Source organism: Carcharodon carcharias, chromosome 20 (genome assembly GCF_017639515.1).
Source record: "Carcharodon carcharias isolate sCarCar2 chromosome 20, sCarCar2.pri, whole genome shotgun sequence".
In the NCBI taxonomy this organism is placed as follows: domain Eukaryota; kingdom Metazoa; phylum Chordata; class Chondrichthyes; order Lamniformes; family Lamnidae; genus Carcharodon; species Carcharodon carcharias.
Window position 1 is genome coordinate 65,232,348 of NC_054486.1, and position 15,882 is coordinate 65,248,229.

General features: G+C 39.3%; 1 protein-coding gene across 3 annotated transcripts in view; it reads right to left on the minus strand.

The window, feature by feature from the left end:
* Positions 1-15,882, minus strand: part of gpr137c (G protein-coupled receptor 137c) — a 34,522-nt gene that overhangs the window by 5,475 nt on the left and 13,165 nt on the right. For 2 of the 3 annotated variants that reach the window (XM_041214917.1, XM_041214915.1), the window contains exons 2-7: positions 14,140-14,202; positions 10,673-10,722; positions 10,030-10,258; positions 9,216-9,365; positions 8,532-8,657; positions 6,528-6,655 (exon numbers count right to left, since the gene is read on the minus strand). In XM_041214917.1, the coding sequence (XP_041070851.1) occupies positions 6,528-6,655; positions 8,532-8,657; positions 9,216-9,365; positions 10,030-10,258; positions 10,673-10,722; positions 14,140-14,202 (746 nt within the window). The remainder of the gene's footprint in view (positions 1-6,527; positions 6,656-8,531; positions 8,658-9,215; positions 9,366-10,029; positions 10,259-10,672; positions 10,723-14,139; positions 14,203-15,882) is intronic. The other variant, XM_041214916.1, reaches the window with a different exon arrangement.

Below are 15,882 nucleotides of genomic sequence, written 5' to 3' on the forward strand. Positions count from 1 at the left end.
TTTTCTTAAAAATCTCTCAACTGAAAGGCAAACTTTTACAGACGATAGCCCCCAAAATCCACTGACATTCCAGTCATCTAATCTGTTGGATTTATTTCTTTTTAAAAGCAGTTTGGCTGGAATTAATGAACAGCCATAATACACATTAATTTGAAGCAGGCAACAATTATATACTGCTCCAAAAGTCATAGGGGAGGTTTTCTACCTCTGTTCACACCTCTACAGCTTATTGTGCCTCTGACCTTCCACCCCCATATGTCTTTGCTCCCCTCCTCACCTTGCTTAAAAACTGTTACATCTCTAAAAATTCCCAGTTCTGATGAAGGGTGACCAACCCAAAAACGCTAAGGGCCGTAACTTCCATGCAGTGGCAGTCGGATTGTCACTCCACTCCTAGTTACTTACCCTGAAATGCAGCTGCATCTTTCTCGCCCAAGCTTCTGACTTGGGCCAGTTGAGAACCGTGTGATGCTGCGTGTTCCCAAGGTCTTGTATTGAGGGCAACTGAGTCGGAGGTAAGGAAGATACGCCCTTTTTTTATGGCACTAGCTGCCACAAAATAGGTAGGTTTAAAGTCCAGCCGCTTTCAGAAGCCAGGAAAAAAGTGTAGAAGGTAAGTGAGTAAGACTTGGTTTTGGTGGGGCGGTGGGGGCGAGAGAGAGAGAGATGGGTCAGCATGATAGTAACCAGAAGTTAGAAATGGTTTTAACTCTAATTTTTTCTGGGTAACTATTGCTGTAGTAAAAACTTCGTGAAGGGTGGTGGAGGCAGGTTCAATCGAGGAATTCAAAAGGGAATTAGATTGCTACTTGAAAAGAGAATGTGCAAGGTTACGGGGATAAGGCAGGGGAGTGGGACTAGGTGGAATGCTCTTTCAGAGAGTCAGTGCAGACTCAATGGGCTGAATGACCTTGTTCTACACTGTAAAGATACCGTAAATGACTGTTAATCATCTAGTTTCTGACAAAACTAGAAATAGTCTCATCTTTTCCCATCATGCCCTTGTCTTTGAGCTGCAAACACTGAGCAGCGAATGAGTAGGATCCTTGTCCATTTTCCTTTTCACTCTCCAGCTGAGTGCCCCTGAAGCCAAATAGCACAGCAGTTTGCTTTCTGTTTTTACAAGAAAAATACGAGCTGGAAATCTGAAATAAGAACTGAAAATGCTGGAAATACTTAACAGGTCTGGTAGCATCTCTGGAGAACACCAGATTTGGCATTTCTAATGAAAGGTCATTAACCTGAAACATTAAATTCTGTTCGTCTCTCCAAAGATGCTACCTGACATTGAATATTTCTAGCATTTTCCACTTTTATTACAGATTTAACATGGTCATAACTTCTGAGCTCTTAGGGCATCGTAACTGGGGGGGTACCCCCAAAGATGTGGCAGGGACCCCAACCCTCCCCCTCCCTTCCTGGGAAGTCCATGTAAGAAGTTCAAACTTTCATTGGGCAATTGCTTTGCAATGGGAACCATCCAAAACTCCAACTTAAATCTTTCACTTTGGATGGTTCACATCCTTCAAGTATGGCACCCAAGCCTCGACACGGTACTCCAGATGAAGCCTAACTAGTGTCTTGTACAAGTTCAACATGACCTCCTTAGTCTTAGACTCAATGTCCCTATTAATAAAGCCTAGATGCTATATGCTTTATTAACTGCTCTCTCAACATGCCCTGCCATCTTCAATGACCTATGTACATATACATAGGTTTCAGAAAGCAACCGGTTGTGGAATGGTATCCAAGTGTGAGTCATTGCCATTCGAAGAAATTGAAGAGGAAAATAGGAAAAAGTTAGCATATTGAATGTACTTTTCTCATCACCAAAGATAACCAGGGCTCACAAACCTCGACTGTACAGTATACAGGAATGAAAGCAATGTAAATTTGTGAACTTTAGACGAGTTATTTCACATCTTTTGTATATTGTTTTAATGACGTTTTATCTGTAGATTTGGAATATAATTAGTTAGTATTTTTACTTTGTAGAAATTTCTCCATCAGCTTCTTTGCTTCAGTAGAAATGTTCACAATCAAAGGTTTTGATTGAGTAAACAAAGAAACTGTTTCCAGTGGCAGAAGGGTCAGCAATCCTCCTATGAGGCCACAGGTTTAAGGTAATTGGGTAGAAGAGCCAGGGTCGAGGCAGAGAATTTACTTTCAGGCAGCGAGTTCTGATGATCTGGAATGTACTGTCTGAAAGGGTGGCCAAAAAAAAAATAAATAACTTCCAAAAGGGAGTTGGATAAAGACTTGGAAGGTCAAAAAGTTGCAGGGCTGTGGGGATAGGGCAGATAAATGGAACTAACTGGATGCCAAAGAGCCAGCACAGGTATAATGGAACAACAAGTTAGAATTCAGCCTATGCCAAGCGACAAGAAAGGTGAACTGTTGTTTTTTTGGACTGAAGGTATACAGTGGGGTTGCCCTGTAGTCAGTGTTTGGACCACTGCTTTTCTTGTTCAATATCAATGACCTAGACTTTGGTGCAGAGGGCACAATTTCAAAATTTACAGATACAAAACTCAGAAGTATTGTAAATTGCGAAGGAGATAGGGATAAACTTCATGAAACATAGGATGATGGAATGGGCAGAAAGTGACATGAAATTTAATGCATGGAGGTGTGAAATGATGCATTTTCATAGGTAGAAAAAGAGGGGGGGGGGAAAGATATAAAATAAAGGTTACAATTTTACAATTCTAACAGGATGCAAGAGCAGAGGGACCTGTGAGTGGCAGGGGCTTGATCTGCGTGCACAAATCATTGAAGGTGGTAGGGCAGGTTGAGAAAGCAGCTAATAAAGCATATGGGATCATGGGCATAATAAATAGGGAAATAAGAGTTCAAAAGCAAAGTAGTTATGATGAACCTGTATAAATTCCTGGTTTGGCCTTGACCAGAGTATCGTGTCCAAGTCTGAGCGCCCTTATGCGAAGGCATTAGAGAGGGTGCTTGAAAAGATTCACAAGGATAGGTTCAGGGATGTGGAACTGTAGCTATGAGGATAGATTGGAGATGATGGGGTTGTTCTTCTGGGGAGGAGAAGGTTTAGACCATAAAAGGAAATTTGATAAAAGTGTTCAAATTAGGGAGGGGCCTGAACAGTAGACAGGGAGAAACTGTTTCCATTCACAGAATGGGTGCGAACCAGAGAACACCAATTTAAGGCGATTGGTAAAAAGTAGGATCAGTGACATAAGGAAAACTATTTTTTTTTTCAAATGCAGCATAAGATTAGAATGTGGAATAATCTGCCTGTGAGGAGGCATAATCAATATAGATCTTCAAAAGAGAATTAGATAATTATTTGAAGCAAAAACATTTGCAGAGCTATTGAAAAATGGAGGAATGGGATTAGGCAAGTTACTCTTGCAGAGGACCAGCAGAGACAAGACTGGCTGAATGGCCTCTTTCTGTGTTGTAACCATTCTGTAATTCTGCCTGCACTTTTCAGCCTTATAATTGAAAATCATGACTAATTCCACCGCAAATGGCTACTGTTTCTATCTTCTTGCAGTTCATCTTCTGTCAGCAGCAGAGCTCAACAGGTAACAGCAATGTCTACCTCAAAGGTAAGCATTGGTTTGGTGCATACATCATAACCCATGCAACCCAGAGATAGGACAAAACTAATTTGTGACATAAGGTGATAGTTTCTCCAGAATAGTCCAGATGCAACATGTTGTGGGTTTCCACACAAACAAGGATCTGCTAGATCACTCATCCTGATGAGTAGTGTAATAGGAGCATCGTTTGTCAATTTGCTGTGGCACTGAACAGAAATGCAATGGTTCATGGAGAACGAGTCCAAATTGCAGTTGAGGAACAAAATAAGAAGTTTTGGGAACAAGAGATCACTACAAGTTCCCTCAACTTTGTCCCTTTTTCAGCTCAATTTACTTACCTTCTCAATGTGCAATTTGAGCAAGTACAGTGGCAAGTTTCTTCTGAATATCAATTTCCAATATAGCTCAGATCCAACCCAAATCATCCTTTGTAAAAAAAACCCATAATAGTTCATTTACTGCACACCTGTTCTCTTTTTAACTATTGCAGGCACTACCTTTTAGTTTTAGCTGGATTTGGTGCAATTGCCAATAGTCTGTTGGTTAGGTGATTGCTCCAGTAGAGTTACAACACTGTAAACTATGGGACAATGAAATGGATTGCTTTTACAGCGAGTCCCCATTTTAACTTGCCTCATTCATTGTTGTCTTGCTTAGTGCTGCAGACATAATCAGGCTGGTATATGCATATGTCATGAAGAGATTAATGTCTATAACGTTATTGGAAAACATTCTTTTTAAATTGAGGTGTGTGTGTCTTAACTGGATTAAAGCCAGTTGGTCTAGAAGCTTTGATGTATAGAAAGAAGTAGGCTTGAAATGGTAATCAGATAAACATGGGGAAGTTTAGAAACATAGGTGTCAAGGGAGCAATTGACATTTTTAAATAAAGCATTCAAAAGAGTGGGTGAAATCTTGCACCTAGCTAGAATATACCAAGCAATGTGTTTTTTTTATAGCTAATAAAATTGGTGGAATCAAAGGATGTTATTATTAGAAGTAGTAAAATTAAAAACCTAGTAATACAATGGAAAATTTACATTCAAAGGAAAAGATATGTATAAAAGGAGATTGTGTGTAAAGTAGGGGCATTTTAAGATCCATCAAGTGCAAGAAGCCTCCAGCCTGTAAGCCTCAAGTCTGTCTGCAAGGACCCAGGGACTGAAAGAAACTCATTGTGAATGTGACTGTCCAGGGTGTGCTCTGCTGGGTGTCTCTTTAAATCTATGAGTTTTACTGTTGCCTTAACAGGGGTGTAAGAGAGTCACATTAATTAGGGGATTTTTGTATTTATAGTAGTAATTTTGTAGACATGTGTGTGCTTACAATTTGCTTGTATTAATAAGTGTTTAATTTAGTTGTATAAAAAATTTCAAGATTGGTGGTCTCATTACTACTGAATTCAAAGCCAAAATTTCAATTCTCAAAACATACAAATTACAAAATTGACAGCTGTTTCAAGTTTTCCTCTGGAATTGGAACAACTCAGCCGTTACCATTGGCTGTGTCGTAATACTTAGGTGTCAGAACTTTCACTTTAGTGTCGTTTTTTGCAGGGACAGATGCAGCGTGAGTGATCAGATTGGAGGTGTCTCTCCCATTTGCCAAGACTCTCCTCCCACTCACTGCTACCCTTCCACATGCAGCTCCACTCACTTCCTTGTTCACTTCCCCCCTCTTGCCATCCCTCTCGAGCCCTCACTCACAGTGGAGATTTGGGAGAGTAAGCAGCAAGTGGGGGAGAAGTAGAAAGAGTGAACATATTTCTTTTATATTTATAAATTTATATTTTAAAAGCTATTTAATTTATGAGCATAGGAATTTAGGAATGTACAGTATTTGAACTTACAAGGTATAGTGTTTTAAATTAATTTTTGATGGAAAAGGTCATACAGAATGTATTGGCTGTAATCGGAAAAATCAGATTCACTTCAATGTGTTACTTAAAGTTGCACTTTTCAAAAATGCAACAAAAACTTTTAAGTGAGGACTTACAGTGGTTCCTTTGTGGGGTTTCTCTCCTATATGTCAAAACTCACCATCAGTGGCTTCATTTTTTCCAGTTTTATTTTTATGGAATTTTACTGAAGATTTGACAGAAGCATTACATGATCAACTTGGTGATAACTGACAGATGCCCTCAGTTACAGCATCAAAGAGCTCCTGAAGCCATATCATAAGCAACATGAACTGTCTGGGAAAATATATATGTTTCAGCATTTACTTCACATTTAACTTTGTGGATTGAAGTATGTTTATTAATATTATACTTGGTCAGGAACGATAAAAAGCAGAAGTTTAAAATTTTAAGCAGTGTCCTGCCAAGGTGTTTATAAAATTTTTTGTTGCTGTAAAGAGTCAAGCTCAACATGAGATGATAGTTTAGGAATTGTCTTAAAAGTTCAGAGCTGAGACCTATTTAGGTTCTTTGTGATTTGAGTTATATTGCCAAGTAATACATAGAGAAAGCATCCCTATGCTGCCTCAAACTAACTTTTGAACGAGAATTATCAAGGCAACATAATACATCCCAAAGTAAAAAAGGCATCACCTCCTCAAACCAGTTTACAATTTGGTCCTTAAAAATGACATGTTAGAAGCTAGTTCCATCAGTCTCTAGCCAGACTTGTTTAGTGCATGATAAAAATCAATAAGTCTTCCCCAGGATGATAATCTCCAAAATAGAGCCAAGATATACAGGAATACAGTGACAATTCTGAGGCCACACGGCTCCAAGTTGGTACTGCTAAAGAGTATTTCCTTTTTTTTAAGCTTCTTCTCCCACAATAAATTATTTGAGACAGAATATGTTGTTAGCCATGAAATACTTCGCCAAAGATCACAACTGACAATACCTCATCAAGAAGTCTCCTCTAAAAGGCTACTACTTTCATCAGAGTCATATGGTTAAGAATCTGGAGAGCTCCATCTCTGGAAAGCAATTTCACCCACCTTCCTCTCTCTCCTCTCGAGCCGCTGCTTCTACTCAAATCATCATCATCACTATCATACCGTCTTGGATTATCAAAAAAGTATGCCCTGGAACTGAAACTGTGACTGTTGATCATTCCACCTGATCCCTGTAAAAGATTTTCATAAATCAAGGTTACAACAGAATTAATTGTACTCAAGTCAATTAAATTTTGCATGAAAAGGACTGAACACCCATAAAAAAATGCAGAGACTCAGGTCAGGTTTTATAGTGAGCACCAACTGAAAACTATATTCTAAAAACTGCAATGTGAGCATTGAACAAGTATTTCTTTATATTGTATGAGTGACTGGACTTCAAAAATAGTCAAACTTTAGAAAGCATGCTATTCTAATTACATTAAACAGTCTGATTTAATTTTGTTTTAAGCTAATAACACTGCAAATAAAACTTGCTACTAAACTACTAAAAATGCATTCCAGCAATAAAGACTCAAATTAGCTTAATTTATAAGTTGAATAATACTAAAGCAGCATGATTAATGAAGGCTGCCACCAGAATGCAAATTAAGAATGGTTTTTTTAAAAATTGCATTAATCTTAAAAGATTAAAAAGATCTTATACATTAGCACCTAAGATGCTTGCTTTTTCATTAGTCGTTATCCTGTGAATGAAATATATTGTACTACAAGCGAACAAATGTGTGATTTGGTCTACGATTAGCAACAAATGAGGTTATTTTAAGGTAGAATTTACAAGTTATTTGTCCAATATGGTGGAAGAGGACAAAGAATCCACAGTGTTAGGGAATGTAAAAATAGTCAAGGGAAAGAACATAGTGGATTTAAATGCGAAAAAATTTGTAATGGTGAAAATAATTGGACTTTAAGTATGGGAGATTTGTTTATTTTATGGTTTCTCAGCTAGGGTATTAACATAAATAGGTTAGGTGACTGCAAGTCCACTAATCACAATTTTACGAACTTCTCATTTGGGAATAGTGCCTTTATATTAGAAAATTCAAGAATTCGTATTTTGGATTGAAAAATTCCAAATGCCACACTATTATTCTAGGGAGGGAGAAACCAGTATTCAAATACCTGTCAGCTTACCATCAGTCGAAAGAAATTTACTTGGATTGATCATTAAGGAAAGCATGACTGAGCAGTTAAACAAGTATCAGTTGATCAAAAAAAGCCTGCATGGATTAGTGAAGAGACTAGTAAGTACTGAGACAACTGGAGCTTTCTAGATGGAGGTTGACATATTCCTGTTGGGAAAGGACATCAAGGAATATGGAACTACAGTGCTTAAAGCAGCTACAATCCACTTGAATGGCAGAACAGGCTTGAGGAACTAAATGGCGTATTTCTGTTTCTATGTTCCTGTTCCTAAAACATCCTTCAGCAGAAGGAAAGAGTTAAATATTTTTGGCATTACACATGAAAGCACCTTTAAAAAAGAAACTTAATATTTGTGACATGCGGCAGGTCAGGTCGTTGTCTTGTGACACAATAGGTAGGGTCCCTGCCTCAGAGCCAGAAGCTCCAGGTTCAAGTCCAAACCCAGGACTTGATGGCTAAGGAAGATGCATTCATAACAAGGACAAACATGTGGAGTGTCAACTTGTAAATCCTTCCAACATTCACAATGGCAGGCGGTAAGAGCAGGAAAGATTCCTGGTCAGCCATGTGATGGAAAGAAATTGGAGTCTCTATCACTATCCATAGCTCCAGGCTGCAACATGCATGTTTTCTGGAGGGCGGGGGGGGGGGTGGAAGAGAGAGAGAGAGAAAGAGGCGATGTGGTGATTGAATCAGTTGGCTGGATGGCAGGTGTGGATCAGATTAATGGCAACAGCAAAGGGTTTCATCCCTGTTCTGGCTGCAGTGGATTCGGGACCTGCCTCCTTGCCCTACCCATGGTGGAGGTCATGGTCATGTGTGTCTTCGGGCAGAGAAGAGGATAAAGATGAGAAGTCAATGAAAAACTTTTGTTAGCATATATAAACTGGTATTTCTTACCAGATTTTGATTTGGTCGCTGCACCCTGAAAAAAAATACCACCAAACTTGTAGGCAACAGTTCCCAAAGAAAAAGAATGATTCCAAATGCCACATAAGCTTGGTCACTGACTTTTTCAACATCTGCCTGGAAAGCAAACATTAATGCAGCTTAATGCAATTGTAAACCAATTGAAATGGAACATATTTATGAGAAAAACAACTAGGCTGATTAAAAACATCAACTGACATGTTAGAACCGGTAAGACAGAAGACTATTACAATAAGTAACACATTCCAGTAAAGTTAAAAAACTTGAATCTGAAATTTGACCATACACATTCAAGTAGCATGGAAATAGCTTGTACAGTGTACCACACTGTTGAAAACACTGCACTGTTTCGATGCATTTAACCCCAATTCAGCAAATCTTGCATTGTAACTTGTTTTGTTTATTTGCCAAATGGTACATTAGCTGTTACTAATGGCTTGGATCGAATGCTTAATGTTTGATAAGTACGTTAAGTACAGTATACTTCTAATGAACTCTTAAAATCTTAAATTTTAGTTATTCATCACTGAAAATTCAAAATATCAAGTGATGTCACTGCTTACGCAGAATGTGCCATAAAACTGTACAGCTATGCCTCTTTTCAAATGAAAATACTAGTAAAGCTGAAAAATGTTTTCATATACATATAGTTACCTGATCAGACACATTGTACCAGCCATAGTTGAATGAACTGGGCCTATCTTCTGGAGCCATGAAAACCACCACCAGGTTATAGGAAGCCCTTGATATATAAAGCAGGATCACTGCAGCACCCACTAGAGTGGCCTGACAAACAGAAGTTCCCTGAAGAGGAAGTTACAAATTATGCTCTCTATGGATTAAAATAAAATTGTATCCAGAGTAATAAGCCAAATGCTATAGCCACAGTATGATTTCTGTTAAGGTAAAACTATACTGGGACTTGACACTTTGAACACTATGGTACAATTTTAAACACCAAAAGGAATACCCAGTTTATTGTAATAATTAGGAAACAGAGTGACAAAGTTCACTTGTGATCTGGAACCATGCCCTTGACTCATGGGGTGGTAGTTCCATCTGCTCATTCTATGGGTTCAATATTAAGTGGCTTTGGGGGAAGAAATTGCCCAGAGTTGGACATTAAAGCCTTAACTTGAAATACACAACTGGAATAATTGCAAACTGGATTCAAAGTTTCTGCTGCCTTATTGATCCTGAGAGTATGAGTGTCAGTAAAACAGCATAAACTACAAACTAAAGCTGAAAGATACAATAACGCAACCAGAATGATTGGCATTTTCCATGTAAAAACCTGTTTTTTTTAATTAAAAAATTAAGAAAAGTTTTTAATGACTCACTTAAGACAGACTGACAATGTTAAACCCTAGTAAGGAATAATTTACTCTCAAAACTTAATAGATCCAGACGCTTCATTTACATTTTAAACCCAAGTGTGCACAGTCAAGGAAAGCAATCTGACTTTTACCTTTGACTCAAGATATACATTCGCAGATGACATTTTTGCAATTTTGAAGATGCATACTGCTAATGAAATGGCACAAAGCACAAAGAGACTGTCATTGATGAGTACTCGAGCAAACACAGTCCATTTCAACTGGCTTTCTGGTACATTTCCTTGGACAAGCACTGCACATGTGAAGTTCACCACCAGAAACAGAATGCTAGCAAATAAGAATGCTAGCCGTAATGGAATCCTGAAAACATTAAAGGAAAAGTAGTTAGAGGATGCTTATTGTATTTACATTTGTAGTTTGAGTGAGATCCAAGAAACAGTGTGTTAGTTACAAGTTGCTTCATGCAGATTCTATTTCAGAAACTTGCTTCAATAGGGTCACAAGGGTGTATAATGAATATAAAGTTTTTTTTGTTATTTACCACCCACTTATAAACCATCATTGGAAATATTAGGGCAGATTGCTTTGATATGCAGCCAAAATAAACCCAGCAAAAATTCTAAGTGTTTATTCACCTAAAATTGTAACTAAATTAAGATTAAGTAATTAAGCTTCCCCCCCACCCCCGGAGTATGACAAAAGTGCTCTTCAAAAATGCGCTTGCTTTTTTTTGCTGCTGATAGCTAAAACAAAGATTGTGTGTATGGTACTCACTTGTATTTGTTAAGTTCAGGAGAATATTTAGCTTTGGCCTTAAAAATAACCTGCAAAGACATATATTATTAAATTGAAAGAAAAACAAAGCCATCAAATGCAAATAGTTAGGAATACATAAACAAATACCTCACAAAAAAAAAATCAGATGATGCACTAGTTAACATTCCATAAACTTATTTAATAACTTTGACATCAAGAGTTTAGGAGGGGTGGCCAAACTAGACAATGTCTTCTATATGAAGATCTGAGGTGTGAAGCAGGGTCAAACAAGGCATGGGGAATAAGCTGAATAAACTGTTGGAGAGGAAGGAATACAGTTGGAAACTTTAGCAAGATAATGGAAATTATACCATGGATTGAAACAATAGCCTCAACCCTCCCAATGTTGGAGCTGGAGGAAGATTTAGATTGGAAGGCGATAAGCAGTTGAGAAAGAAGAAAGATACAGCCAGAAACTGATTTGGTTTCTGCAGATGGTATTATCACCATGTAAGTGAGGAATAGGAAGAAAATAATACAATCACTAGGGGAATCCTGGACTGAAGATGGAGACAGTAATCATTGCTGGAAATGCTCCGGTCACATTAGGTAGGAAGGAATGGAACCACAGAGGAGGATCGCATGGTTGACCATGCTGAATCCTGCAGAGATCATGAAGAACAAGGAGCAATAAGCTGTAGATGGGAATTTCAGTTCATTCATTATGATCTGGGGTAAAACCAATTAGTTGTCTTCAGCCAAATTGCAAACATTTGGTGTTGTTTAAATGCAGCAATCACACTGAAGAAAGTTAAATATGGGATGATCACTGGTGAGATTGTAAGGGTTAAGAGTGACTTTCTATAATTGTAACTTCTGAAGTGGAGACAGAGGGTGTTTGAGGAGAGGGAAGATGAGCTTGGATAGGACGGGGCAAGGTGGGGATTCAGGGCTAGAGAGTCTGGGGATCTGGGGTCGGGGCTGGGGAAGGGGAGAGCATAGACCTGATCTTGCTGATGAAGAAGCTCCTGAGCTCTGACACTTCAACATGGGATGATGCTGGAGAGGCCAGTTAGTTACCTTGGGATTATCCTTGCTTTCCAGATAATTCTGGAACTGAGGAGTTTTGGCTGGAGACTAATGTACACTCTAACATCAGGGGCATTGGTTATAGTGGACAATTAAGTATGTCAGGTATTGCTCAGTTGGTAGCACACTCACCTCTGGGTTTAAGTCCCACTCCAGAGACATCAGAACAAAAATCGAGGCTGACCTTCCAGTGCAACAAGAAGCAAATGCTGCACTATGAAACATTTAGCAGAGGTCCTGTCAGCCCTCTCAGGTGGTTGTAAAAGATCGCAGGATACTATTTCATAGGGAGCAGGATGCTATTTCAATAGGGAGCCTGGGGAATTGACCCTGATGTCCTGGCCAAATTTATCTCTCAACCAACATCACAGAAAAAAAATCTAGTCGCTATTACGCCACTATCAATGGGAGCTTGCTATGTGCACATTGGTTGCCACACTTCCTACATTACAACAGTAACGACACTTCACAAGTATTTCACTGACTATAGAGTGCTTCGAGACATCTGGTGGTCTTGAAACACACTATATAAACACAAGTCTTTCTTGAATGAAGGAATCAAAATGTGTTTTTAAAGTGTTAGTGCTATTTTCAGGTTCAAATTATGTGATCCAGTCTACATTTTCATGGAAATTGCATATCAGCAGCTTATATTTTTATCATAGTTACTTATGTATGTAAACAATAAGAATTAATGATAGCAAAACTGAAAACTGGTGGCGTTAGGATATTGTGGTTACAACAAATGCAGCTAAAGCCAGGGGATGAAAACAATTTAATATTCAAAAAGTATAGCTTTCAGAAATAACAGAACAGGCATAGAAGACAGATCAACAAAACTGATTCTGTAGTAGAGGGTAAGCAATAAAATAAACTACCCTGTTTAGACAGCATCCAAGTTTTGATCAAGATAAGCTACAGATTTTCAAAACAAAAACAGAATTACCTGGAAAAACTCAGCAGGTCTGGCAGCATCGGCGGAGAAGAAAAGAGTTGACGTTTCGAGTCCTCATGACCCTTCAACAGAACTGATCTTTCCTTACAAGGAGGGAGAAATATAAGCTGGTTTAAGGTGGGGGGGTGGAGTGTGTTAGGATAGGAGATCATCAAAAAGATGTCACAGACAAAAGAACACAGGTGTTGAAGTTGGTGATATTATCTAAACGAACGTGCTAATTAAGAATGGATGGTAGGGCACTCAAGGTATAGCTCTAGTGGGGGTGGGGAGCATAAAAGATTTAAAAATGGAAATAGGTGGGAAAAGAAAAATCTATATAAATTATTGGAAAAAAAAAAGGAAAGGGGAAGAAACAGAAAGGGGGTGGGGATGGAGGAAGGAGCTCAAGACCTAAAGTTGTTGAATTCGATATTCAGTCCGGAAGGCTGTAAAGTGCCTAGTCGGAAGATGAGGTGCTGTTCCTCCAGTTTGCGTTGGGCTTCACTGGAACAATGCAGCAAGCCAAGGATAGACATGTGGGCAAGAGAGCAGGGTGGAGTGTTAAAATGGCAAGCGACAGGGAGGTTTGGGTCATTCTTGCAGAACACCTGCGGTCTGTCCGCAAAGCGGTCGCCCAGTTTACGTTTGGTCTCTCCAATGTAGAGGAGACTGCATTGGGAGCAACGAATACAGTAGACTAAGTTGGGGGAAATGCAAGTGAGATGCTGCTTCACTTGAAAGGAGTGTTTGGGCCCTTGGACGGTGAGGAGAGAGGAAGTGAAGGGGCAGGTGTTACATCTTTTGCATGGGCATGGGGAGGTGCCATAGGCGGGGGTTGAGGAGTAGGGGGTGATGGAGGAGTGGACCAGGGTGTCCCAGAGGGAACGATCCCTACGGAATGCTGACGGGGGGGTGAAGGGAAGATGTGTTTGGTGGTGGCATCATGCTGGAAAAATCAATGCAAGGAAGTTAACTTACTCTACAAAGAGAAATGGTAGAAGAGAACAGGAAAGCTATTCTAATTAAATACTTCAAATCAACCAAGTATGAACTGAGAAAAACCAAGTGGTTTAGAGTAAGAGTTAGTAAATGTATTACATGACTGCTTCATGAACCAAGGCAGCAAGGGAGCTCATCTTTACCTCATATTATTAGTAACTGAGACAGGATAGAGAAATAGAAGTCTCTGGGTTTGGCAAGGAGAGAATGATCAAATTCCACATGATATGGGATTCAGATATACATAAGACCAGAAGTCAAACATAGAGCTTTAAAAAAGGCTAAACTCAAAAGAAGTTAGGAATCTAAAGCAAACATACTGGCAAGTTGGGGCATGGTGGGCACAGATGGATTAACATTTTTGTTAAGTAGAACAAGTAAATTCCTAAAACAATAGCTTAGACTAAAGAAATGTAACCCTAATTAAATTAACAAATGTGAAATTCAAAGGAAAACCAACCTCTACAAACACCTTGGGGAGAAAAGGGAAAGAGGACCACCAGGCTGAAAATGCAGAAACATGCTAAAAACAAAATCAATGTTTCAAAGAGATTTAGAGGCAGAAGCACAACATCTACTAATTTTAGTTTTTAAAATCAGTACAACACAGCTGGAGGCCAGCCAGTGAAAAGTTAAACACCATAAAAAAGGCCTGACATGGAGGAATTGTAAATACTTCATTCAATAATTCACGAGAAGAAAATTTGCACTCCCTATAAATCAAAAATTTTGTTATGAATGAGTCCGGGAAAAGTTAAAAAGGACTTCAAAAACAATGTTCAGGAACTCGGTATTTGCATTTCTTGTCTACAACAACTTGTATCTAAATAGTGCCTTTAATATAGAAGCACAATCCAGGGTACTTAAAAGATGAAGTTACACAAAAATTGATATTGAGCCACAGGAATAGATATCAGGAGGACTCAAAGATTGATCAAAAGAAGTGGGCTATAAGGAAAGTTCTAAAGTAAGAGATGGAGAGGCTGATGCGATTAGGGAGGAAGTTCTTACTGTAGGCCTAGGCAGCTCAGGTGACACAGCTATCAATGGTTGGGTGAAGGAGTAAGGGAAACATGAGATGGAGGAAAAGAGTTTTGGTGTAGAGTGGAGAGGACGTGACCTCAGTAATTAGAGCCAGAAAAGGCTACAGAGATAAGGAGGAAGGCTACAGAGTTTAAACACAGGATGAACATATAAAATGACCCTTTCGCAGTATAACAAAGAAAGTAGTGCTTAATGCATGGAACTTGGTAAGATACAAGATATATGCAGCAGTGTCTTGGATGAGCTGAAGTTTAGACCACAGAATAGGAGACTTGTCAGCAGGATTTTGTCATAGTTGAGCCTGAGGGTAACAAAGCCATGAGTGACAGTTGCAGCAGCTGATGAACTGAGGCAGGTAATGGAAGCAGTGGCTTTTGTGATGCAAGATATGGGATTAGAAGGTCAGCTCAAGGCCAACTAGGATGCAGAGGTACTGAAGTCCGGTGCAGCCCAAGACAATGGCTGGGGAAAGGGATGGAATCAATAATAAGAGTACAGACTTTAAGATTGGGACCCAGAGACAATGGTTGTGGTCTTCCCAATATTTAATTAGAAGAAATTGCTTTTAAAGAAGAAGGAGGGTGAGGAGTTTAAGGAGGAAATTGCACTTGCTGCTGAGGCAGCTGGAGGCAGAGTCAAAAATGGGTGTACCTACACCACGTGGACTGGAGCAGTTCAAAAAGGCAGTGCACCACTACCCTCAAGGGCAATAAAAAACGCTGACTTAGCCAATGACACCCACATCCTGAGAAATAAAGGTGGGGGCTTGGGGAAACAGAGCAAATTATAAAGACTGGATAGGATGCAGAAATGGTGGGGGTGTGTGGGGCGAAGAATGGAGGGAGACTGGATATCAGGCAAACAGTTTGACAGGACAGAGGCAATTAAAGGGTGGAGATGAAGATCTGGTTCGTTTAGCGTATATATGAAACTTGACTTTATGTTTGTGGATGATGTTGCTGAGAGGCAGCATGTTAGATGATGAAGGGAAGCGGGCCAGCGGGCCAAAATTGGCTTGTTGAGGCACTCACTTCAGATATAAACTAAGTAGCTGTAAGAGAAGCCATTGCTGGAGATGATCTGGCTACCATTTGATAACTGAGGTCAGACCCACTGAGGACAAGAAAGATGCACTGGGGAATAATGTTGCAGTCAACTG